At 33.5% G+C, this 27,492-nt stretch overlaps 1 protein-coding gene across 1 annotated transcript; it reads left to right on the top strand.

Moving 5' to 3' along the window:
• Positions 1–839: 839 nt before the first annotated feature.
• LOC128178053 (uncharacterized) lies at positions 840–25,853 on the top strand. Its single transcript, XM_052845044.1, has 32 exons — positions 840–939; positions 1,483–1,734; positions 6,446–6,538; positions 7,104–7,202; positions 7,297–7,440; positions 8,536–8,650; positions 9,390–9,534; positions 9,975–10,038; positions 10,295–10,400; positions 11,784–11,875; positions 12,143–12,266; positions 13,136–13,267; positions 13,525–13,806; positions 13,897–14,100; positions 14,290–14,430; positions 14,600–14,875; positions 15,146–15,349; positions 15,609–15,749; positions 16,002–16,114; positions 16,331–16,452; positions 16,774–16,895; positions 17,012–17,144; positions 17,328–17,446; positions 17,539–17,670; positions 17,990–18,169; positions 19,261–19,420; positions 19,531–19,616; positions 20,628–20,735; positions 21,211–21,342; positions 21,776–21,961; positions 22,462–22,663; positions 25,327–25,853. Exons 2-32 carry the CDS (start codon positions 1,567–1,569, stop codon positions 25,628–25,630), a joined length of 4,629 nt encoding a protein of 1,542 aa, XP_052701004.1. The 5' UTR covers positions 840–939; positions 1,483–1,566; the 3' UTR covers positions 25,631–25,853.
• Positions 25,854–27,492: the final 1,639 nt, after the last annotated feature.

Raw genomic sequence — 27,492 nt, 5'->3', positions numbered from 1 at the left:
ATTGATATAATTTTATGGACATAGATACATGTACCCGCGTTCAGTTGTTTGACGTCAAATACTTTGAATGCTGTGTGAGTGATTGACTAACTCTGTATGTCTTTTAAATAACGAACATTGCACAATTTCGATCGTATAACGTTACAGCATAAAAAATTACTTTGCATGAAAAAGAAATGTTCCGCAGTTAAAGCATTTCCATCCACATTTGTATATACATAGACTTGAGTGCCGATCGAGTTTTTTGTAACTTTATTTAAATGAAGGAGCTTTCAACGAGCTTTAAAATTCTACACCACATGTATATGGTGCATGTTGATAGAATTCACACAGAGTGGGTGAACATGTTTGATTGCGAGGAGGATGAAATAAACTCTTAGTAACGTGGTATTCGATGTTAAGAATCTGTGATTTGGAGCTCAAGACGATCAATATTGAGACATAAGTGTTCTTCATCGAGCCAATGCCTTAGGAGACAAGAGTATTTTAGGTACTCGGTTGATCCATATCATTCATTTTTTGCTACCTGCTTATTATGGCAGAGGTCGGTCGTGACCGCATATTGAACCCATGACCATTTGCCACTTAAAGGTCTTCCACTAAGCGCTACAGTAGTTCTAAACTTTTATTTTTTTGGTTACAAGCTATTCTTTCTCAAAGAAAGTTTGTTTCATTTTAAAATTTAGATTAAAATACCACTTGACAAAAAATATAAATTATTTTACTATCAGCCTTATGTGTTCATGTTTGTCAACTAGAAATAAAAAGTATATACATGAAAATGTGTTTTCTTAAAAAAGATCAGACTTCAAAGACCTGTTTTTTGGGTGCAGATTTTTTCCTTCACTTTGAGATGCTCATCATCTTCGGCTGCTTACGTTTGGTAATTCAAGAGGATATCCATGACCTTGTAAATGCTGAAATCGAATAGGGTTAAGGGTAAGATAATTTCACACATCTGACAATTTGATGTAAATATACGTCGAGTAAACAATTTACGCATATTAGTGCATGCATAAGTGCGTGTGTGTGTGGGGGGGGGGGGGGGGGGGGAGGGGGATGTTTGCCCATGTGTGGGTGTTTGCCCGTGTGTTGTGTTTAATTATTTGCTCACTGTCCCATTATAATTAATCGATGCCAAATATAAGCACTAGTATATATTTTAAATGCATTTGAATGCATTTCATAATATTTATATTTATGATAAGAGCATTCATATTAAGTTTAACAACCTCTCTAATGCTTTTTGTAGATCTAATTTCTTTCTAATGATGTATGTACATGTAAGCATCCGTTCTAGTTCATGGTTTTAAAAAGACATTTCTGCATGATTTATGTCGTTTCAATAAGAACTAAATTTCCGATTACTTGATGCGTAATGAACCATGACATCAAGATTTGTTACTGTTGGGGGTCAATTATGTATATACATATATGTATAGGTATAATTGCTGGGTGGTTAGGTTTTTTTTTTAATTTCAGGCTCTGGTTCATGTCCTCTTTGTATAAAAAGAGCAAGTTTTAAACTTTAGACGTGGACTACAAATTCAGACAAGGGCTGACGAGATGCAGCTCTTCAGCTCTATCGCTTTCAGCTCCCTGCTTATATTCGCAGTTGGAAATTCAGATTTGGTCCAAGCCAGCAGCAAATTACGCGAAACTGAAAAGGAAGAATCAGTTTTGAGAAATGTTTTACGAGCACTGATAGAAAGAAACCATGTCCGTCAGCAAAAGGTAGAGTTTATTTTAAAATAATTTACATCTGTTATTTGCAGTGTAGTTCGTTGACTTAAAATTATTTGGGTACAATTATAGTATGTAGTTAGGGTATAATAACTGAAAAGTTATTTTTCGCTTCGGTTTTTGAAAAATGTCCTTTATTTGATTTAAAATTAACAATACTGATACATATAATAAGATTTAACCATACTTACTCAAAGCTGCTTTATAGAAAATAACCCCATAGTTTTTATGTAAAATAAACGATTTCAATTACATAGGAATTATAACGGTTCAATTGAAATGCATTCCTTAAAGAACATTAATATTAAGCTAAACAATTGTTGCCAATACTAACTATAAATTAGATATAAAACATATGTTGAACTGGGTTCTTATCCAATTTTTCCATTTATGTTATGAAAACATGTTTAAATTCTACATCAGACTAAGAAATATTAAATCAAATACCATATATAATAATGCACTTTCAGTATCAGCTTTTAAAGAAGCGTAAGACAATGAGTTATACTTCATGGCAAAGGAAGTTTTCTCATCTTCAACAAAACTAAATGTAACATCTTTAGATATTTACCATAAGGATTTGAGGTTTAAGTTGAATAAAACTTTTGGTGATATGATCTTTGAACAATTGAACAAAATCTCATCTTCTTACTCAAGAAATCTTCCTTTCTACAGTAAAATATTAAATTCTATCGAGTATAAGTTGCAAGAATATTTAAAGTTTCACTTGAAAAGACATTAAAAATCCCAGCTTACAAGATTAAGAATAAGTGCACTTTCACTATTCATTTAAACAGGTAGATATTGTAAACCAATTATCCCAAAGGAAAAACGTTTATGCTACGCTTGTAAATTATAAGTTAAAAATTGTACTTTACTGTCCTGTGTAATTTTAAAATTTTATTGATGAATTATATTTTGGTATATCCAATTAAAGATCATGTGATTATAATACTACAACACGTCTATGTATCAACTTAGATAGATGCTTTATGCAGAGAAAACAGTTCCAGGGACTCGGAAGAATTTTAAAAATTGTTTTGCATACTATACCCTCTGAGTTGTAATATTCTTTTGTCTGCCATTTGATTTCATTTTGACTGTTTGCCAACAAGGTGATGTCAATAAAACATTGAACTGAATTGTAAAGAACGGGTAATATACATAGATAGGGTAGCTAGGCTGACTTTTGGATATCCGGTGTCGTCCTATTTCGGGAACTTACTGCATGTATAATGACTTCCTAAATATACACGATACCTTCCAAGTGAGCCACTTAAGTGGCAAAGATAAAAGGATATTAAAACTTACACGTTATCAAACAACACTTTTCAAACATTGTTTTTCAATTTTATTTGATTTATATATGTTTTGTGAAAAAGGATTTCACCCAATTTTACTACTTTGTGTGGATTGAGGCAATATAATTGTTTTAGCATGTAACAATTGTTAACCTCATAAAACAGAGGCGGGTCGAGCCACTTATTTACTAGCAAATGATTCAGCTCATATTCCGTGGATTGCACTTAGTTTTCAAGGTACAATAGATGATATGAAAAGTAGAAGTGGGGTGGTTACCAATCAAAACCACCTTTTTCTCAACATTCCGTCTTTCCTGTAAGAGCCTTTACCGCCACACTAGGAAAATCATTAGGGTCTTCCGTCTTCAGCGGAAGACCCTCTTGTTAGGGTCTTCCGTTTTCAACGGAAGACCCTCTTCTTATTCTTCGGTTTCTTTTTATTATTATTATACTTTTTCTTTTTTTTTTCTGACTCCTTTCTGACTCCTTTCTGACTCGGCTTTATAACTCATAAAGTTTCCAACCGATTTTGATGAAACTTTCAGAGATAATGTGAAACTATTATCCCTCAAAGATGTTAAAGTTTTCTTGACAACGTCAATTCTGTTTTGACGTAACGTCATTTTAAAAATTTTCAAAAAGTCATTTTGTCCGCGGCGTTTCTCAAAAACGTTTTGAGATAGAGGCTTGAAATTTTCAATGGTTATGACTTGGTCGATTTACCTCTGTAATAAGGCTGGAAATGAAAATCTGTCACTTCCGGTCGAAACCGGAAGTGAAACAAATTTTTCGAAAAAATGAATTTTCCGATCAAATCAAAAACGAATATGTGTTTTGTATAGCTTAATAAGCTGAATCTAACACTGAAAGCCGTTTTAAAATCGGGCGATGCATTAAAGAGATATCGGGGTTTAAAAATTGATTTTTCCGGAAATTTTGATTCCGCGTCCTTGGTTTAAAAAATAGCGTAATGTTTATAGTAAAGTTAACTCGTACCATAAATAATTGTTAAGTCGTACTTAGACACATTCGGATTTTTTATGGTAAGTCGTTCTTAAAATCAAAAAGGTTTTTGTTAATTCGTACTTAAAATCATTCGGATTTTGTTAAGTCGTACCAGGAATAATTCGATTTTTTCATCTTTTTATTTTTGTTACTCTTGTTATTGGTTTAAGAGCTCTGCTTCTTACAGGAACTTCCAGCTTTACTTCCGACATTAACGGAAGACCCACTCGTTGCTTTGCAACGAGCTTTGCTCTAGTTATTCTTCGGTTTCTTTTTATTATTATACTTTTTCTTTTTTTTCTGACTCCTTCTTGGCTTCATAACTCAAAAAGTTTCCAACCGATTTTAATGAAACTTTCAGAGATAATGTAAAACTATTATAGCTCAAAGATATTAAAAGTTTACTTGACAACGTCACTTCCGTTTTGACGTAACGTCATTTTTAAAATTTTAAAAAAGTCATTTTGTCCGCGGCGTTTCTCAAAAACGTTTTAAGATAGAGGCTTGAAATTTTCAATGGTTATGATTTGGTCAATTTACCTCTGTAATAAGGCTGGAAATGAAAATCTGTCACTTCCGGTCAAAACCGGAAGTGAAACAAATTTTTCGAAAAAATGAATTTTCTGATCAAATCAAAAATGAATATGTGTTTTGTGGAGCTTATTAAACTTAATTTAACACTGAAAGCCTTTTAAAAATCGGACGATGCATTACAGAGATATCGGGGTTTAAAAATTGATTTTTCCGGAAATTTTGATTCCGCGTCCTTGGTTTAAAAAATAGCGTAATGTTTAAAGTAAAATTAACTCGTACCAAAAATAATTGTTAAGTCGTACTTGACCACATTCGGATTTTTTTTGTTAAGTCGTTCTTGAAATCAGAAAGGTTTTTGTTAAGTCGTACTTAAAATCATTCGGATTTTGTTAAGTCGTACCAGGAATAATTCGATTTTTTCATCTTTTTATTTTATTTACTCTTGTTATTGGTTTAAGAGCTCTGCTTCTTACAGGAACTTCCAGCTTTACTTCCAACATTAACGGAAGACCCACTCGTTGCTTTGCAACGAGCTTTGCTCTAGTTGTTTTTGCAATTGTTTAAAAAAAGCAATGGGGGGGGGGGGGCTATACATGACTTGCTTGATTGATTAAAAAACACTTGTTGAGAACTGCCTGTTTATTCGAATTAATGCTTTTAAAATGATGCAGTTGCAGATGTCTGGTGTGTCAGGAAATCCGTATGATACGCTGATCGATCAAACCTTTCAGCTCCCGTTACACCCAAATTCCCATACAAAGATTTTTCAGTCAGACGTACCGCTGAATAATAAAATAATAACAGTAATTCAAATCAATAATTTACTTCATCTTTATAGTTAATTCAATAACTGAAAGAAATATGTGAAAATGAATAATAAAATGGTTCTTTCATGATTCATGTGGGCTACGAAGGTTGCAATAATTGCAGATTGTTTTGTTTTATATACATGAAACCAGGTAAGCCTTGTTTGCTACCTTCATACCCATATGAATCACAAAAGCAAGCAATTTATTGTTCAAATAAATGCATCGCTTACTTTTTTCAAATGACAGACGATCAAAATAACATAGCGTTGGGAAAATATAAAAAAGGTAGCAATAAGTATCAATGTCATTGCATTTTGATGTCATGGTGACCTTTCACTGATAGAAGTGTGTCATAAAATATTTTTTCTTAACTTTGAAGGTCGCAGTATATTTACGTCATCTTACCAAGAGCGTGAAGAGTGGATAATAAAAGTATAAAAGATCAAATAACATATAAGAAATCTAATTTGTTTAATTTATAAAACCACATTTCATAACATAATTAACATTTGGTGAAAAATAAATTTAAGTTGGTTTTTATTATAATGTTGACTATGTGTATGATCAAAGTCCTTTAAGCTTAAAAAAAACCGGGCCATCAAAAAGATACGAATCGTTGGGCCGGGCATAATGTAAGAAAAACAAAATAAGCAGACTTATCGGCCCCATCTAATCTGTTATATGCATGTACATATACCTGTTAGGAGAGGTGTTTTGTATTTATAAGAAATATTCCTTAGGAGAAAATATTTTTTAGACATATATGATTTACACCGAAATGAAAATATTGCATATTGTAAGTAGTAAATAAAATAATTTTTTGTTTTTTCGATTTTGAAGATTTAATCGGAGAATTTCAAGAAAGGAAAAGAAAAATCATTACTAGAAAAAAGAACTTTAATATTCTTGATTGACACCAATACAAGAAAGAAATTTGCAATAAAAATCTAATAAGAAAAGCAAATGAAAAAAACATGAGATTTTTGGGGTCTACATTTAAAGTATAAACTTGTTAATATTTTTTACAACATTGTCCATTGTCATTTATTTCAGAATAGTTTGCATTTTACTGGAAGAAATGCTGATATTTCGCTGAAGCGAGAAAATGAAGCAAACAAAGAAAATACTGCTGACGATGACCTTGGGGTAAGCCAATCTCTCATGATCTAATACACTTTTGATTATGTGAAATATCGAAATTAGTTTTGGTCTCATTTAAATTGCAGGGTGATGCGATTTTTCATGTTTAAATTTTTCTTGTATGAATAAACATAGACGAAATATCTCCATCATTTCGATAATTGGATGCTTAAAAACAGATTAGGCTAGCAAATATAACAAAAAATAAAGAACATTAATATATCGGAAACGATATTAACAGTCCATAAAGTTGATTAAAATGTTTACTTGTAAATGGATAGAAGACCATTTAAATTAACAAACTAAAGCTTTTACATGTAATGTTTATCGTTTCAATAAATTGTATTTTTCTGAGCGCTGTTCTATAATCCCTTTAAACTAATTTTTGTTGAGTAAATATTTTGAAAATTTAAAGGGGAAATTAATTTTTTTTTTAATTGAAAAAGTTTTTTATTTCAAGTAAACATACACAATAAAAGGGTAAATATCATGCTGCTTAAATGGTACAGACAGTGATTATTTAAAATGTTATACAATGTATATATATTTTACTTTCTTTGTTTTAATCAAGAACGACAACGAAGGGGATGTGGACAATGCTCATGATTACAAGGTGTTGGGGAAAAAGGGCGACTCTAAGGCTGTCCACGACAAATACAGAAAAGACCACGTAAGTAGAAATACATGCATGTATGAAATACAGAGTCTTCCTTTACTACTGAATCATACAACCAAGCAGTAAAATATTGGTTGAATTTTGACAGATTAAGAATGCCCATACTGATAACACAGAAGCTGGAGTACAAGAAGAGGAAGAGGAATGCAATGAGTACTATCACCAAATAGAGATGGCAATCAAACATGGCCGAAATCCAGATGACGTTTCAAAGCCGGATGTCGATTGTGAGGTAAATCGAACATGTTATATACAAAAAAACCCATTATTTGTTTGTTGAAAAAACAACGATATTGACGCATTAAGCAAAACTACTTTAAAATTAACATATTCAAAATATGTGTATGCAAACAAACCATTACTTCTGTTTAAACATGTCTCATATGTTTAAGGTACATTTAGATTATTATTAAATATCATATCATAATTTTCTCGTTTTTTTAAATTACATGTACCTTCCGTTTGAAGGGGACAAAATTCAAACACACGCGAAAATCATTTCTCCAAGATTTCTTTTAATGGAAATTTTGGAAATAATTCGTTGTTTTCTAAACCTTAATGCTCATCACAAATCTTGAACTTAGACTTGTCTGCCCTTGATTGAAGGTTAGACTCATGAATATGCATGAAGGGTTAATCTGATATACTGTATACCGGGTTATTGTCGCCCCGTGTAATTTTGGCTCTTCTAAACTTTCAAACAGTTTCGCCCCGTCTTGAATTCACCCAGACATGCTTGTGTTTACTATGCTTTGATTTTGGGCATTGGAATTCGTCCAGCCTTAAATTTGACCACTGACAACGAGGGCGAAATTTAAACGGGGGTGAATATTGGGGTTAAAAATCACGTGGTGAATTATAATATTTTACAGGTCAAAGTATACCGTTTACAACAGAGAACACGAACGCAAGAAATAACAGATTTTTGTCTATTTAACCATGAGAGCATGTTTGTCTTTTGTTCTCCTTCTAACACAAGCTTATGAATATAAACATATACAACTGCCATGAAAAGGAGAAGAATAGTCAAACATGCACTGACTGTGTATTAAATCTGTAAAAATGTGGGCCTCTTTAGTATCCTATGGATATTCAAGAACACATTATTTTTCTTACCTATGAAAACGACTTATTTCTTTGTAAATATAAACTTATATCAATGAAATTTCATTCAGGTGCAGTTAAAACATTGGCAATTCCTACAATGAAAAGAAACATGCCATTTTTAAAATCAATTTTCGCTATTATTAAATGTCCTCAAGTGCAGTCATCTTTTAAAGCTAAAAAAATTTTACCTTTAATTTTAAAATTTATTCATATATTGAAGATCTATCAGAACGAAAAAAGAATGAATGGAAGATCTAAACGATTTGCCATCTTGAATCCAGGTGTATGGGATAGAGGGATCGTGCCATACTTATTTGATGCCGTATCAATGTATGGTAAGTATCAATAAACTATACGTAGCTCAAAATGCTCACCAACATACCGAGTTGAACAAACATTGATTTTGGGCTGTAAAAAGTTGCGTTTTTTCGTCGGTTGGATACATTTGCTAGCTCGACAGTGTATTAAACGATACTTAAAGCTGTACAGTTACTGCAGCTCCAAGGACATTCGGGATGACAGACCTTGGAGCTACAGCTCCATCCATACAAAAGAAAAAAACTGTATATTTATTGCGCATAAAATGTGCACAAATTGTTCGTTTTGGACATATTAACCTAATTTAAGAAAATATTTTGTTGAAGTAAATACCAAAATATCAGTGACACATTTTACTTTATGTTTCATTATTATATCTGCCTCTGAATATCTTTTAAACACCCTCACAAGTCCCAAAAAGTAAAATGGGTGCTTAGGAAACCTTTAAAGGCAAATAAGGAGTGAATGAGTAGTAAAATAATCTATTTTTTTGGTAGGAAAATGTTTGCAGAATTAGTTTAATAATCTTAAAGCTGTGTTCATTTTTTGTGTTCAATAAATATACAGGTTTGTATAGTTGGAACTGTAGCTCCACGGTCCATCTATTCAAATTTCCTGTGGAGTTACATTTCTGCAGTAAATTGAATGTAAGACATACATACGGTGCACAGTATTGCACTTTAAAGCTCAATTTTTAGTTTGATTCAAGTGTTCTCTTTCAACAATAAAAATAAAATCTTCTTTTATATAATCAAGACGAAGAAAAGCAGTTCAGTAGGATTCGCGCACACAACCACTACGAGTACTGGACATGTCTGAGGTTCATCCCGTACACAGAGACCACCCAAATTGACTACGGTTTGAGTCACAACAATTACCTCAAACACCTCAGTACAGGAGGGTAAATGAAAACAAATCTATCAGTCAATCTTCAAATTCCACATACATGGGGAGGGGAGCGGCATAGTCCCTACAACTACTATTTGAATGTTTATTTTGATATCTCTACAATCTTTTTATAGGCACTCAAAAATGTTGGGGGGGGGGGGCAACTCTTCAAAAGTCAACTTTCTGTATAAAAGTTTAAGAAAAACTCATGTTAAAAGATAACCTTTTCCCCATTCCCTTCCTTGGTGTTACGTGTATATCCCTAGAACAATAACTTGCATACTAAAATATGATTTGTTTTAATTTCAAGAAGAAAAAAAAACGTATTTTCACAATGAGTTTGACTACTTCATTCCGAAGTGAATCCGAATAATTTTTCATTCCATAGAAATAGCACACAAACTAGATTCAAATAGAGTGATAAACAGTTACGTAAGTTCTTTTCTGTTTTAGATGTTGGTCATTTGTTGGCAATCTAGCTAAAAAGAACGGTCAAAATATCAACTGCTGTGGTAATGTAAGCACGTAAACATTTAGTTAAACAGTTTTTGCTGAGATCACAATTTTTATAAAATTATGATTAATTTTGAAATACTATAGATGGAATAAATCAATACATGTACGTTATATATATTTAGAAAAGTTATAAATATCAAGGGAAATAAAACTTTAAATTGCTCGGTGCTTCATGTAGAATTATTTATACTATGTAGTTATCTAAATTTTACCGATAATATTACCGACATTTAATATCAATTATTGTATTATCATAGGATGTTTGTGTGCATGAGCTTGGTCATGCTTTTGGGCTGAACCACGAGCAGAAGAACCCTCTGTACAATGACTATTTGAGTGTTCATTATAGCAACATTCAGGAGAGTGAGTTACAATATATATTCATAACTACATTTACTTACTAGTAAACATAATATACATGTAATACTTTATAAATAATTTGTTCCTTATATACATATAACAATGAAATGGAATTCGTTACAATATACATACTGTACTCTTGCCCAAGATACTAGTTTTTAACAATCAGATGTTTCATTTAATATGCTATTAATGCAATTGTAATTTCTTGATACAATGGCTGTCAAAGGAAAACAAGTGAAATTAAAATATGAAAAATTATATGAAAATTTAAATTCTTCTTTTTTCACGTTACATATTTATACCCTTAAAATCATGAGAGCGAAAATACGTTTCTCACTGGGTTTTGTGATTGGAAAATCTTACAGTAATTATGCTTGGAAATTATCCGGACTCCTTGCACAGTTTTTCAACATAATCGTCCGAGATCTTATCATTTCGATCGCAATACAACATAACAATAGACTCTTTTCTTTTCGGTGAAGCAATAGAGAGGGCTTTTTAAAACAAAAACATTGGATTTTTTTTCATTCTTCTGGACGTAGATTGGACACAAACTAAGGTGTTCATAAGATTATCGAAATATATGGAACGCCATTGCTGCCTTATGTGGCTATTTCATGTGAAGATGATGCTTTATTATATTATGCTGTGGTTATTTCATGTGAAGAACATGTGCTTTATTACGAAGATGGTGCTTTATGATTTGAAGATGGTGCTTTATTATATGAAGATGGTGCTTTAAAATATGAATATGGTGCTTTATTACATGAATATGGTGCTTTTTATGTGAAGACGGTGCTTTTTTAATCAAAGATAGTGCTTTTTATATGAAGATTGTGCTTTTTTATATAAAGATTGTGCTATTTTATGTGATGGTTCTTTTTATATAATGGTGCTTTTTAATTCTTTCATATAATAAAGCATCTTCATTTAATAAAGCATCTTCATTTAATAAAGCACCATCTTAATAAAATTAAGCACCATCTTCACATACAATAACCACAGCATACTATGATAAAGCACCATCTTCTTATGAAATAGCCACATTAGGCAGCTATGACGTTCCATGGAAATATTTAGCAAAAATTTGTGGAATAAGAAACTTGGGACAGAGTATAGACGGTGATTGACACGTACGGTTTACAAGGCTTTCCAGTCAATTCCGATGACCGTTGTGGCACTGGTACACTGACCATGATCTGCTGTGCCAACCAATATATAAACCAACCGTGTAATTGCAGTTCACTAAATCATGTTTGCCAAAAATGATTTTATAAATATTGTATTTTTAATTGGTGTTTAGGTGTTCATTTTCTGAATAAATATTTTGCTAGGACGACATTTTACATTGAATTATTTTAACTTCAGCAATATCTATTGTAGGTTACAAGAGTCAGTATTACGAACGTAACATTAAAAGTAGCTGGATGTTCGGGTATTATGATCTGTCGAATGTGATGCATTACGGAATGTATGTAAGTTTATTTCTACATTACATATTGCAGCTACAAAATCATATGTACTCCATTAATTTCTGATAGGGACAAGAAGTTAGGACAGATTGCAAATTTTTAAGAAATACAACCGGCACGAAAAGTTTGTTGGTAATTTTCGTAATCTTTTTGAATATTTTTTTCTCTGTGGGTTACTATTCGTGAAGCTTTATCAATATTCAATATGTCAAATAAACCATGAGAAAATTTTTGACCTTTTATGAATATTTTTTTTCTCATGCCTTGTAGACTTTCACGACTGGAGGTCCAACGATGTCTGTGTTTGATCCTGATCTTGAATATCTTGTGAAAAAAACGGATCCTTATCAATATTATTTGTTCAGCGAGGTGTCTCAGATTACAGATTGCAAAGGTACATGTATATATGGGTCACCTATAGTACGTGTTTATAAAGCACAATCATAAAGATGATACATTAGATTCCTTAATATTGTTTGCATATATATATACTAATGCCTTCTCATTCATCATGAACACAAAACAGAAATTTACCTTGGATATAGTTACTCAAATCATAAACGATAAATGAAAACAAAACACCAAATTATATTGCAATAAATTTTTACTCAAAATTAATTAAACATTTTAAAGGTAGAAAACATGTAAAACATACTTGTTAAACAAAATATCACATTATATTCCTCCCTACTTAAGATATAAAATATGCCTTTGATTTACGTTAACAAATTAAGTTTGAACATTAAACTACAAATTTAACAGGTTGGGACCAATCTCCCAATTGGGATATAACAGCCCGTTTGGGATATTATAGCCCAAATGGGATATAAATTTAAAGTGCAAACAATATTTTTTTTTATTTTAAAATTTTTGATATAGTCCGCATTGATGTAAATCAAAAGCAACAACTTATGGTTAAGAAGTTTTTCTATATGTCTGTAGTTTGTAAGATTGATCTCCAAGAAGTTTTGGAGATACTGAGGGATCAATCTCCGTAATAGTACAATTACAGAAAAGGTTGTCTACCAAAAGTTGTTGTATTTCATCTATTTTAATGCGTATTTATATCAATTTTTTTTAATTTTTTGCACTTTAAATTTATATCCCATTTGGGCTATTAAATCCCAAACGGGCTATTATATCCCATTTTTGGAGATTGGTCCCAACCTGTTTAAGTAATTCCCATATATTTGATAAATTCCTTGTGAATTGTTAAAAATGTTTAATTTTGGATTGACCTTTATGATTAACCTCTTTATGTAGGACTAAAGTGTGGTGATTTTACACTGACCTGTGACAATTCTGGATACCAAGCTTACATCAAAGATCAGTGCACCTGCCGCTGTCCAGAAGGACTTGATCCAGCCATGGGATGTCGCACGCGCTACGACGGAGGTACATCTACGATAGATTTACTGTGTTCTTTTATTCGTTCATATATTAAAAGATTGGCGAATAAAAAGTTCGCTTTCACAATTCTAGTCTTTATCTGTCCATTCTGAACCTAATTTGAAAAAAAGGAAAGACAAAAGGCTGTTTTGCTTAATTTAAATTCAATTTTAAAAGGAATCTTTTACTTAATCATGTTTCGTTACTCAGACTATAACAATTATTCCAGCATTTGCCCAATATCAACCTTTGTTTCATTTTAGACCGAATGTTAGCTTCCAAATGGCCGTCTGATTCCTTTACGATTCTCGGTACACAGACCACTGGTTGTCCAAGTGGATTTTACGAAGGCAGTCTCACTCAGCATCACAAGGATACTAAACAAAGTCACGTCAGTTCTATATTTAGTGCTGATGTAATATCTGAACCGACATCTACGGCATACAATTTTTGTACAAAGAAGAAAACTGACGAAGATGCTACTTCATTGAGTTGGCCAGCAGGAAAATACTGCATATATCAACAAGACGAAGTGTGTCCTTCAGGTAATTCTATTGTTGATGAAAAATACTTAAACAAATTAACTGGTATTAGACAATTCTTTTATTTCTTTTGGTTTCTTTTGGCCTTCGTAGGGTTTACTTCGGGATACATTCAATACGATGATTTGGAAAACCCTTCTAACATTTCCGGAATTCTTCCTAATGGACAGTTTGAGAGCGACTCAAGATTCTATTTCTGTTGCCGCAGTGACGGTTCGACTTCCTCACCAGTAAATCTGCCCTCTGGGGAACCTTTCATTATATTTCCGTCTACGAGATACTGTCAGGAAGTTACAGGTTAGACTGTTTACAGAATAAAAATGTTTTACTCATTATCTTTTATATAATGTTTTTTTTCTTAACGAGACCTCACTATAAAACTTCATAGAAGTTAAATAGACTTTGACTTTTTGAATATTATTTATTATTATTTGTTAAAACATGACTTTATCTAGAATGTGATTTTATATTTCCAATTTGATTTAGGAATGACATCAAATAGACAATACTTAAGGATTAAAAACGACCAGGAATTATTGCATACAAATGGAGATATACCGTACATGACGATTAGTTACACTGTTAACTACAAACTATACTTCTGTTACTACACACCACTGGGATTCAGTGAGAGCACTTATATATATATATATATATATATATATATATATATATATATATATATATATATATATATATATATAAATTTTTAAAACATATTCACTTTTTCAATAGCATACATTTTAAAGTTTAAAATATAGTTGTTTTAATATAGCATTTTATGAAATTTCTTCAGACGTCGACTCAACATCTTATTCAAGATGGCCAGCAGAACCGTTTTCTTTGATACAGGCGTCTAAAGGGTGTCCTAAAGGTTTTGAGACGGGGCAATTTGTGGAGTACTCCTATTACTCCTCGCTTTCTTCAGATACATATTCCGCTCTGACATCCTCAGACCAATCTTTACAATATCAATTCTGTACAAAACCTCAGACTAGCCCTATAGGAGAACAAACAACGTGGGGCCCTGGTTCTTACTGTATCATAAGATCTGGAGGGAGTTGTCCTGAAGGTAAGCATCTATCCTACGACGCCTGGAGCATTTTCATGTATTTATCAGCTTACGTTCATGATTTTGTTTGTTGTTTGATTGAACTTTTCTTCATAGAGCTTTTGCTCAAATTCAATTCATCCCTTGATCTGATGAATTGAATTTGTTGGTTCTTCATGGCTTAATTCGTATTCACACGACCAGATATATTGAAAATGATAAAAAGGGCAATCATACCAAAAAATCTAAAGTGTACAATTTTTAATTTTAATAAATCACTGTTTATGATAGGATTCAGTGAAGGAACAATATCACTGAAGGATAGTCAACCCCCATCTGACATCTCTGGATCCCTCCCTGATGGTTCCTATGATGATAGCGTCACTTTCCATTTCTGTTGTCGAGAGGATGGTTTCACTAGAAACCCGCTTCTTATTCCAAACAGAGAGCCCTTCATTTTGTTCAAAGAAACCTCATCATGCCAGAGAGTTGATGGTAGTACAAGCATCATTATATTAAGCATTCGCTTGGCAAATGTCACATGTATAATGCCTGTGTTTAGAAATCAATCTGCAAATTATTAAGTGGTTTTATTGATATTCATTTGATGCGATTTGTTGCAAACAAAGTAAACATGGACAGTTGCAAATGTTTTTATTAAAATATTGATAGGTACGCAATAATTCAGAACTACAACTGTTCATCTTGAACGTAAACCCTATTACAATATTTTTTCTTTCTTCTTTTCATTTAGATATGAGCTTTGAGGAAGAAACATACACAGTAGGTACAAAAGACAATGTTCCGACAACATCTGGACATATTCCAAAAATCTTAGCCAGGTCATACGGAAAAGTCTATTTCTACTTCTGTTACTACTATCCAACAACCTATGGTAAGATCAAAATTGCTTTAGATCAAAATCTAAACAGATTTAAAGTTTTGTGTCATTACTGATTGTTCAATGCTTTTGCACAATTATTATTGCTTATTGGTGTGAGATCATATGCGGTTTAAACTCGGATTAAACTGTCTCGCTTAAACGTAAGAAGTGTGACATGTGTTAATATTTTTTATCATACCCTAAACATAACATAACATGAAATTTTTCAATTTTATGAATTCGGATATTTACCATTTTGATCAGACTGTGGAAAAACAATACATCTTTCAACGACCGGACAAACCGCCGTCGATATTTCCAGTCCTCAATACCCCTTACCGTACCCCTCTGGAAGAAAATGTTACTGGAACATAATAGTGAGTAAAGCAACGGAATCGAGTAAATCCCAACCTTATCAAAAGACATGTATGTTTAAAAAGTGTAAAACGAATAACCCCATAGATTTTATGTATCATCATCAATTATCTTCCTCGTCTAATCAATTTTTTTTATAATGGATAAAATGTAATAATAGTTGATGCATCAATAACATGTACTTTTACTAAAGAATAACATGTTTTTATGTATAATAGGCACCACCTGGATTTAAACTCAAACTTGACTTCGATGATTTTGATATTGTGGCTAATTCAGATGGAACATGTGAGGATAGCTTGGAAGTAAGGCATTCACTTCCGGGTCAGTTTGGATTAAGGTAAGCTGGTTGCAAATTTTTAAGTCAGATCACATGTTTAGAATAAATGAAACAAGGCATGAAGAAAAATCGTTTTCGTCTAGACACGTACATGTTAATATAATGTAATTATATTTAATATAATTTAATTATCCTTTCCATCCTAGAATTACCATTAAGTTTCTGTACAATATTGTAGTGAAAATTATGCTGAAATAGTCCTATTCATTTCAATCATAAGTTAGGTATACATCAATTGAGAATATTATCATCATTGATAAACTTTTAAGTAACAACTAAAAATTGTTTGTAATTGATGTCTATACTAAAAATAAATTACAGTTATTGTGGAGACAGATTTCCGAACACAGTTATTACAGAAGAGAATCAGTTAGGTTTAACCTTTGAAACCAGTCTCCGTAATTCTGCAAAAGGATTTTCTGCTCAAGTTACTTTACTAAATGGTATGTAATCCAGAAGTTTCGAATTCGAATTACCTAATCTCAACAAAAACTGCAAAAAATGCACATTAATTTTTTTTAAATTTTGAAATTTATGGATTCCTTTCTTGATCGCACAGAAAATGATTCCAGCTTCTGTTACACCAACAACGGAGAAAACTACAGAGGAACAGTTGATATAACCAGACGGTTTGCCAAATGTGTGCCTTGGTCAGAAGTCAAACACTGTTTAAGTAGTACATACAATCCTATGTAAGCATTCAAAAATAGTGATTTCACAATATCTATTAAGTGTTAATCAATGCACTTGATAAAGTTAAAGAAACTTTTCACGTAGATGTATAATGCTTTCAATACGGATATATAAATTCTAGACCGAAATCGATGACATAGTATGATAATATTATTCCCCCCCCCCCCCTTTTTTTTTTCCAGGGATCTTGATGACGATCTTCTCAATAATTATTGTCGAAATCCTGGCCACGGCACCAGACCTTGGTGCATTACCAACAAGTATCTGTGTACCAGGGGATATTGTGACGTTTGTGGAATCGGTGATTTTTTGAATATCATATAACACTTGATAATGATATATCAAGAAATGAACTTCTGGCGGTGTATCTAGAAAGTAATATTTTTATTGTAGAAAAATGTTTCGACATATTTGATGATTGCGAAGAAAGGGTAACAGATATGCTGAGTTGTGAAAGAGATCCTGAACTACAAAGAGGCTGTAGGATGTCTTGCAATCTGTGCAATCAACAACTGCAAACAGGAGGTATTTAGTTGTTAGTTACAATGAACTGTATTTGTTTATGATTTCTGATGTGGTTCTAGTATGACTTTTGATTTTGGCTTTTTTTACTTTTGATTTTTTCCCCCTCGCGTTGGAAACAAAACTAGCTTATCTGTATTTTGTCAAATCTGTCAGTCTGTAAACACATTGTGAAGAAAATACATGTAGATATTAATTAGAGTTATTTGTACTGCATTGTCAGGCAAACTAATGCATATACTAGTATGTGTATTAAATTACTTTTATGTTATTCAAATATAATAAATATATACTGTTAAAATTTACTTAAAATCATTGACAGTTGGTTCAGTAACGTGTGGAATGCCGGTGGTACCCTCAGATTCAACAAGTGGAGTCCTTAAAGAAAGTTACTCTGTTGATGAGACGGTGGTACTTTCTTGTGAAACAAACGCTTTCGAGACTCAGACAATCACCTGTTTAGCTGACGGAACATGGTCAAACGCAGGATTTACTTGCGGACGTGAGAAAATTCTTTACCAAGTTTTCCTTGCATAACAGTAATAATGCAATTATACATAAAAAATTGATTTTGTTTAGCTCTACAAATTCAAACTGTTTTTTATTATTATATGGCCAAGAAAAAAAAAAGGTTTGTTTCCACTTTCCTGACCGACCCTAGACTGCTACACCAACTTGAAACTTTATTTATGATTTTAACTGAAGATCGTCAATTTCCGTATTTGTCCGATCTGGAAAAAAAATCTTGTCATCTTGTCGCTTGTAGCAGTTTTTCTTTTGAAATCAGTATATATCCGACTTTCAGCATACACTTCTGCATAGTTGGTCACTTGCATAAAACCCTCGGCCCTAATCAAGTGACCGCCTTTTACGGTAGTTGGATCATCGATATATCCACAAATTTGAATCACCACACAATGACGCTCCTTTTTAAGCAAGTAACCTTCTGTTATATTTTCAAAGTGAAAATAGACAATGGCGTTCCGTAATAAACTTCGTTAGAACGACCATGCAAGTGTTTTGTTTTATATGCACGTAGCATGTATTGTATGGAAAATAAATATCAAAGAATTCAGGTATTGTTCAACTTATTATTATTTTGAATTCTCATTTTACACTCTCAGCAGTGTTCAGTATCAAACAGGCACGTATAGATACTGCTAAATAAGGCACATGTGCTTGAGAACAGGATCGACTCCCCCTTCTGCCCCAACCCCCTGATTTTTAAAAAATGTTTTTTTTAGGTAATTGTGTGCAATAATTGTATAAATTAGATTAGAAATATGCCATAAAAGGATAATTTTATTTAAAAAAAAAATAAAGTCCGGGTCTATATACTTGGGGTGGGAGTGGAAGGTGGGATGGTCGATTTTGTCCTCAAACACCTGTGAAAAAAGGGAGAAAAATTCCGACCAATCAGCCCTACTTGTTTCGGTATGAAAGCAAAAGCAAAACAAACCGATTATCAGTTTTTAGTTCGTGGTGTTTTTTTTTAATTAATATTTCTCTTCGGATCAGGTTGTTTGTAGGATTTTTCAATGGTTTTAGAAAATAAAAATATTTTTGAAACCGCACCTTTATATTCTACTTAAGGTTGTAAAACCGGATGGATACCTTACCAGGGCCAGTGCTACAAGGCGTTTTACGATGAAGTTGATCGTGATACCGCAGTAACGAGATGTGCGTCTGAGAACAACGCGATACTAGCTTCTAGCAGGGACGCAAAGGAAAATGAATTCCTGACAAGTTTAGTGTACGTTTCTTATTTTATTATTCTAAAATACTGAAATGATAATCTAGTACATACTGGAATGCTGACTTATAAAGAGAATGATTACCAAGGTATTTGATGAATTTTTAAAGACAAGATGGTGTTTACTTCTGGATTGGTATTGAAGACAATCTCTGGGCAGATGGAGAGCCGGTGGAATGGACTAACTATAAATCAGGTAACATCATACTGTAAATTCCTAATGAAAGGCGAGGAATTAATTTCCGCGTATAATCACGAGAAGCAATCCTCGCATATTTTAAAGTCTCGCTTTTATTTTTCAGGCAGTTTTGAACTTAAGGTCGGACGACACGTTCCTCGAGAATTTTTTTGTATCTCCTCGTAATAAGAAGTTCCAATAAAAATTTTAAATTTTATAATTACTTTAAAGTGATCAAAATTGACTTGGCTTTGGTTATGTGTCTAGATGGTCGAGTGGTTTGAACCGTGGCCGCTCAATGCCGGAAGCGTATAAGTTCTAGAGGTCGTGAGCTCAAAGCCCGCCCCGGCGAAGATATAGTTCTAATATAGTGAATTTCACTGTGCTGTAGATGTACATTGTATTTATTTTTGTATCAGTAATCCAAGTGTATTTTCAAGAAGATTATATAGGAAATTGCATACTCAAGTATTTTGCAGAAATGCCTGGTAAGGTACCCTAATTTTTTGCAAGAAAGCTTGTCAAAGTAGTAGTAAACCATTAACACATTCCTGGAAAAAGTTATCTAAAATTGAGGAACGTGTCGTCTGACCTTAAGGAAATTATAGATAAAAAATGGATATTGCTATTTTATATTCTTGCGATTTGATACAGAACAGTTAAATCGCGGATTTAGGTACTCGCGTAAAATTAGGAATTTACTGTATAGAGTTTACGTGTATGGAAAAGCTGTACTAAAAGTGATGCTCTTTTAATCCTTTGGATGGTAATTCATGCGTCTAGAGTACAAACTGTACAATAGCCTGTTAATTTAAACATATTTTGCTCTTTTACTCTCTCTATGATAACGACGGTTTTATATTTTTCATTCACTACCCGAGAGTGTTCTCCTAGATCACCGATCATTTGTTATATCATTTTATTTTCTGCAGCATTGACTTTATTTAATCACATTTAGACGTTTTATTTCAACATATGTGGGAGTTATTTGACAAGGTCTCCTGTAATTCTGTATTATTCAATATATAGGTTCAACAAAGAGCTGTGCTTACATTGCCGATGGGGACGGGAAATGGAGGGGTACCAGCTGTTCTTCAGCCAAGTACATTCCCTATGTCTGCTCGTATTCTCCACAAGGTACCCACTTATTCCATGTCTAGACGCAAACTTTGCCTTTACATTTTTATTTTCCTTAAGAATATTTCTACTAGCTAAGGTGTCAGACAATGCCATGGTTCTTAACTCACAAAAACTAGAAACAGAATAATGTGCTACAAGCAATTTGAATTTAATGAATTCTTTTTGTATTTAAACTCCTTGAATCCTTTTTCCCCTTGACATGAAAAGGATTCACACATGTTGCCCTTACGATAATTCTTAACTTTGAGTAGTTAATGTGCATGACAATTACGTAGTTATCAATGGAATTTAACCATTACATGAATTAAGCTTTTTGCTCTAAGAAGTAAGAAGTTAGATAATTTTATAACAAATGCCTTTCTGACAGTTACGAGTAAGAGACATTAATGAATGAATAAGCATGGATCAGATCAAGTCCTTTGTTTACAAGTAACATTACTGAATATTGTTGTTGATTTATTTCATTTGATAGCTAGAAAGATTTGCAAAGATGCTTCAGACAATTGCAGAAAGTATGTAAACGCTGACGCCCAAGCATGCAGTAATGATGAGTTTGTATGGCATACATGTCCAAAAACTTGTGGATACTGCAAACAAATAGAGGGTAACCATATGGGTTTTTTTCTAGAATTATACTGTATACAGTTAGAATGCGAACTTGGACCAATTAAAAAAAAAATTAATTGCTATGTTGACTACAAATAGTATCTACCATAAACTAAGTTAATGCCAATTCAAGACTGGATGAAGCCGTTTTCAGGTGTGAAAGGGCGAAAATAATACTGCATACAGTACTATAAATCATTTGAAAACAATACTTTAGATAAAGATTTGACCTTTTGGAGAATTATTATATGTATGTAGCACAGCTTTAAAATGTCTGTCAGTTGATTTGAGCCTGAGAAGTACTCTCTTTATGAAGTATTCCTTTGTCTCTTTTAAATTCGATTGCTTGTTTTTATATGTATAAACAAAAAAAAACTAATTCGATTCTTATATACAACCCTGTATCTTATACTTTTGCTGTTTTTTTTAAGACAATTGTCCTGTGCCCAGCGTTACCTTAGAGAGCAACACAGAACTGGTCAACTCCGACAGTGCTCTAGCAATCGGTGACGTGTTACAGTATAGGTGTAAATCAGGATATTCCCACACCCAAGGTGATCTCTACCGAGCCTGTAAAAGAAGTGGGTCGTTTACAGGGGATCCGCCTCAATGTTCAGGTAATTTTAAAATACTAATATGTATGATAACCATACGGCTTAATGTAAAAATTTGGAACTCTGACGCCAAAGCAATATGGAATCTTTACATGTTATCAACAGTTTAAGTTTTGATGGTCATAGCAATTTTAAACGATATTTAACCCTTTTAGATGAAGAACTTTTTATACTTGTAAAAGTATATTAAAAAAAAATTTAAATCTTAAATACTTGGAATTTTTATTCAATAAATTAGAGGGTATGGTCAAAATTATATGTTTGAGGCAAATCTGGTGGGTAATATGTTGCCCATACAGTCTCTTTAGCCCTCTTTTTTGGAGTAATATTTGCGTAAAGAAAACGTTTACCCATGTTGTTTATTTAAGTATGTCTTAAAATGATTCAATATATATATATATATTGAATATTATATCAACAATCGATATATATATATATATATATATATATATATATATATATATATATATCGTAGTCATGATTTTCAAAAAAAATGCTTTTAGTGTCCAGTACAGTACCAGAACCCAACAATTACGCACCTTTGGTTTCCATGGGAAAATCTCTTTCAACCCGATATAGCTACACCGGTGTCAACGCCATGATGACGATTCAGAAGAGTGGTAAACTCGTCAAATGGCGGTTCTACAGCGAGACAGACGGAACGGTGGCTCTACAAGTCTGGAGACCAACCTCCACCGATAAAACGTAATAATATCCCGATGATCAAGTCCTCTGGTTTAATTTGTTATACTGTGTATAGTTGATGGTCGGTTTTTAAATCAAAATTATTAAAACAAAGGAATATACATGATTGTATTTGTTTACAAGGATGTATAGACATATCACGTTTTTCATAACAACCAAGCGCGGATCCAGACATTTTTCCTAGGGGGGTCCGACAGAGCCTACCAACATATTGATGCATTGTAAAAGATACAACCTTATTTCAAGGAAATTTTTGGCAGATTTCACTGGCATTGATAGTTCTTGCATGATGTAGGTGCATGAGGCTAGTGACGACAATCTCTCCTCATTCACTGTACTTCGCATATAGCTTTTAATGCGACGAATCCCAGAAGCCCAGAAATGAGCGCTCGGCCTCACAAGAGGTGCCAGGTAAGGTGCAACCAATGTGAAGAAGTGTTTTGATATCTGGAAAAATGTCTCCGTATGCAATTCTCTATGTATCTAGGAGATTGTTTGCTGTGATGCTCTTTTCCCGAGTTTCCCACCAGCCTTCTTCCATTCCAACAAATGCCCTAGTAGATCTTGTGAAGATGAAGATTGTAAGTCCGATTCCCAGAAGAAAAATTCAGACAGCCAAAAGCATATGCAACACTGTCATCTTTGTTAAACCTGTCATTGAGCTCAGTTGATAAATGATCCAGAAATGGAACAGCTACCGTGCCTTTGTAATATTGTTGCGGAGTGGAGCTACCGATATTTGTTCTGTGGTTGCCTACCACATGTTCTCGGCACCTTCTCTTCTATTTGAAGCTCATACGCGATTCGTTTTCAATCTTCATACCACGTTTCAAACTCAGCATCTACTCCTTCTCTCATCTCTTTCACCCTCTCAACACGATCGGTTATCAATGTACGGGCTTCATACACGTCCAGATCATGTTTCTGCAGTTTTGATGCAAGGGGCTTCACTGTCTGCAGAACAGCCCTGACATAGATGAACGTCACCAAAAAGTGGTACGACATCATAGTGGCCAACAATCCCTGTGCTGTGATTTTAGTTTGGGCGTCCCACGACCACTCATCTTGGGTATTTTCGTCAATCCCTGGGTTTACGATGGACCGGAGACATTCAATGACGGCAGTATACATGCTATAGAATACATCATAGCAGGTATGACGTTCTACCCATCTTGTTTTACACAACCCCAACAACTTTTTACGCTTTGATTCCAACCCATGATGTTGAAGGACATGTTCAAAGAAGCGCTGCCTTTTGGGAGAGACGTCAAAGAAAACGAATGTGGCATTTACCCCATCTATCATATTTCTCACAAGAGGTATTTTGCACGCATGGGCTATGCTCAAGTTCAGGACATGACTGTTGCAGTGTGTGTAAACTGCAAGTGGATTGATAGAATTTATTCGAGCTTGACAACCTACCTTTTCTGACGACATTGCTGCTGCCCCATCGTACGCATGGCCCCTCATACAACTGGAAATTTTGTTCTCTGTTAAAACCTCTACTATTTTATTTGCAATTGTTTCCCCAATAGTACGTTTCAGATGGAGAAAATCAAAGAATTCTTCTCAAATATATGGCTCACTTTGACTTTCATTTAAAAATCGCACACACAAAAAACAGGACCTCTTGGTTTGAAAACGTATCGGTTACTTCATCAGCTATGGTAGAGTAAAACCCCCTCCCTTTCAGGCCCTCCAATATTTGATATCTGATGTGCGACCCAATGGTGTCTATGATTTCATTCTGTATGGTCTTGCTGGTATAAGTTACATTTTTTGGTGCATTTTTTATATGATCAGCCAGCTCTTTGTCATGACTAGCTTGTAAATTTAGAATGGCCCAGAAATTGCCCTTGTTGGATGATGTACTTGTGGAGTCATCTCTGTGTCCCCTCAGGGGAATGTTCTGTTTTCCACAGAGAATTGCTGATTCAACTGTCATTCTCAAGGGCCTCAAGTTTTTGTCATACATGTCCTTGTTTTGTGAGCTAATCTTGTACTGGACTGTGGTTTCTGGGGAAGTGAGGCTTGCTTTCAGAGTCTGATATTCAATGCATGCACTTTTGTGGTAGGCAGACTGTTCGTGTCTTAGAATTGAACAATCTTTTCCGCCAACTTTCTTGAATTTTTTGAATGGTTTACTTACAAAGGTGTCGTAACATCTTACATCTGACTGAGGAAACAGCATACAAATTTTTCAAAGACCCACCTGAAGTGCGCTACTGTGTGTCAACCATTTATATTTATCCAACCAACTTTTTCTCCTTACCAGCGACGAATTTTGTTACAAAGGGCAAATTTTTCAGGGTTTCTTCGTGGATCGTGACGTCATATTTTTCCGACTTGTTCATAGTTGTTATAAATGTGATGTTAATTACATCACATTTATAGCTGAATTGGCATTAACGAATGACAAGCCTAATAGGCATCTTGTCAGATCTATACCGGATAGTGGTGGTGTTTCAATTTTGTTTATACAATAGAATCTGATAACCCCTTTTTGGCAAAATTCGAGGGGGGGTCCGGACCCCTGGACCCCCCCCCCCCCCCCCTCTGGATCCGCGCATTACAATTCAATATCAATTGATTCTTGCTTCCAATTGCGCGGAATGTAAATCACTGTTTAAGACAGAATACACGTAAGCTTCTTCATTTTTCAGATACACGTTGATTGGTCAGAACGAGATACCTGATTCATTTGTTGGCGGGATTCGTACCTTTGAAGTCCCCACTGAAAACCAAATTGACGTCCAAAATGGGGATCTGATCGGCATCTTTTCTCTCAATGCGGAGATCCCTTTTGAGCGATGTGATACCGCTACCAATGGAGAGACATATGGGTCAGTCCTGAAGTCAGTGAGCAAGAAATACTCGGTGTCTGATTGGTCCGTTTCTACACAGTACACGTTTCAGGATGTCTCCGACAGCTGTAGGATTATACCCGTAACTGCTTTTATTATGTAGATTAATATTTCAAATCTCTTTAATATGAACATTTAAACTAGTTTCTCAAATTGCATAGTTGAAATGAATTTGATTAATTTTGACTTATATAGAAAAACAACCAAACTTTGTATCGTAAATGAAAAAGTATTTCCTTACACTTCCAGTATGGACCGTTTTCAGTAGGATTAGCAAGTCTTTGGTAGTTAATGCATTCACTCGCTAATGAAATAAATTTTTTAATTCAACATCATTTTTAACGTGTTTTTATTATGACAAAAATTATTAAAAACCATGGTAGATGTACGGGGACCCATATAAAAATAAGGTCACATTTATTATAATTTTCTTTTTACTGAGGTAAAAATAAGATGTAAAAATATATATTGTAAATGAGTAGAATTCAAAATTTCTAAACAATTTTGTAAATTCATAATCTTTAAAGAAAGAACATTCATGCAATGTTCCTGTTTAATGCATCAGACTCTGTTTGGAAAAATTTGGGTGACATACTCTACATTTGCAGATTTTGAAATCATGTGGGTGGTGTAAAATTAAAAAAAATATAAATACCCATAAACGGTTTAACACCTATCGAAATAAAATATAATTTAATATAAAGAATAATTCTAGATCTATATAATTGTTTACATCAAAAATTGTTACCAAACAGTGTAGCACAATGGGTTTAAGCGTTAGCTACGAAGTCTGAGTTTGAATCCCGCAGGTACTTTTAAAAATGTTCCTTTTTAAAATTTATTTTTCAAATGCTGTAAAATCAAAAATTTTGAAACGGTGAAAGTATTTTGATTATACGGTACTTTTCCCTACATCAATATCGACAGGTTTCCCATACCCCCTTAAAGTACTTCCATCCACATTTGTTAATGCATTTATTTTAGTCATTTGTACATACCATCAAAAGAACTTTTAGAATTTTATATTAAATGCTGCACTCGTATGTTGATAAGATGTTATAGTTTCCACCTAGAATGTTTGTACGTGTACATGGGTGTGTGTTTGGGGGCGAAGGGGGGATGGGTTTTTTCCTTTGCTTAAAATACAATAAAGGCAAATAACTTTTAAAAGGACTATGTGCGGTATGGTCAAATATCTGCCCCCGATTTCAACCAATTTTTAAATAGTATCGTATGAAAATGAAATCTTCACAAATCATTGTAAAGAGGATGCCTATAACTTTAATCTTGATTTTAGTCATCATTGCTCACTCGCTGTTTATCTATGACGTCACTTAAATGACCTATTTCCCGCAAATTTGCAAACAAATGAAAATATTCTCATTTTTGCTCTATATTTTGCATTCGGAAGTATAGAGCGCAGGTCTGCTCAAGTGCGATTTTAACATATGTTTTTCTTCAGATAGTTATACATATTATACTAAAAAATAGTACTTGAGCAAGCCTGCGCTCGATGTTTTCCAGTCGAAAAACCATCGGAAAACACCCATATTTTGCTACAAAACATCAATTTATCAAAATAATGCAATATTCATGACGTCATTTCTACATTATGACGTCACTGTGGTGATAACCTTTTACACCTTTATTTCCAATATGATTTTAACTATCTTTCACCTTATTTTAAAGCTCTTTCTAAAACTTTGATTTTGGGGGGCAAAAATTGCATAAAACCGCACTTAGTCCTTTAAGGAGATCTGATAGTTAATTTATTCACCATCCAGCCGTCTTAAGGGTACCTGACCGATGAAAGCATTTATATGTTGCGACGTGCTTTTTTCGATAGGGATCAGTCGCGATTAGATATTGAACACCCGGCCTTTTCATTGGTGCCTAGGTGGTTTTAACGAATTATTGTTCTGTAACAAATTATCTGATCTCAAAGAAAAAAATTAGCTAAGATTT

Source organism: Crassostrea angulata, chromosome 3, assembly GCF_025612915.1.
Source record: "Crassostrea angulata isolate pt1a10 chromosome 3, ASM2561291v2, whole genome shotgun sequence".
Taxonomy (NCBI): Eukaryota; Metazoa; Mollusca; class Bivalvia; order Ostreida; family Ostreidae; genus Magallana; species Magallana angulata.
The sequence above is the reverse complement of the archived record's forward strand: the minus strand, read 5'-3'. Positions and strand labels throughout refer to the sequence as shown.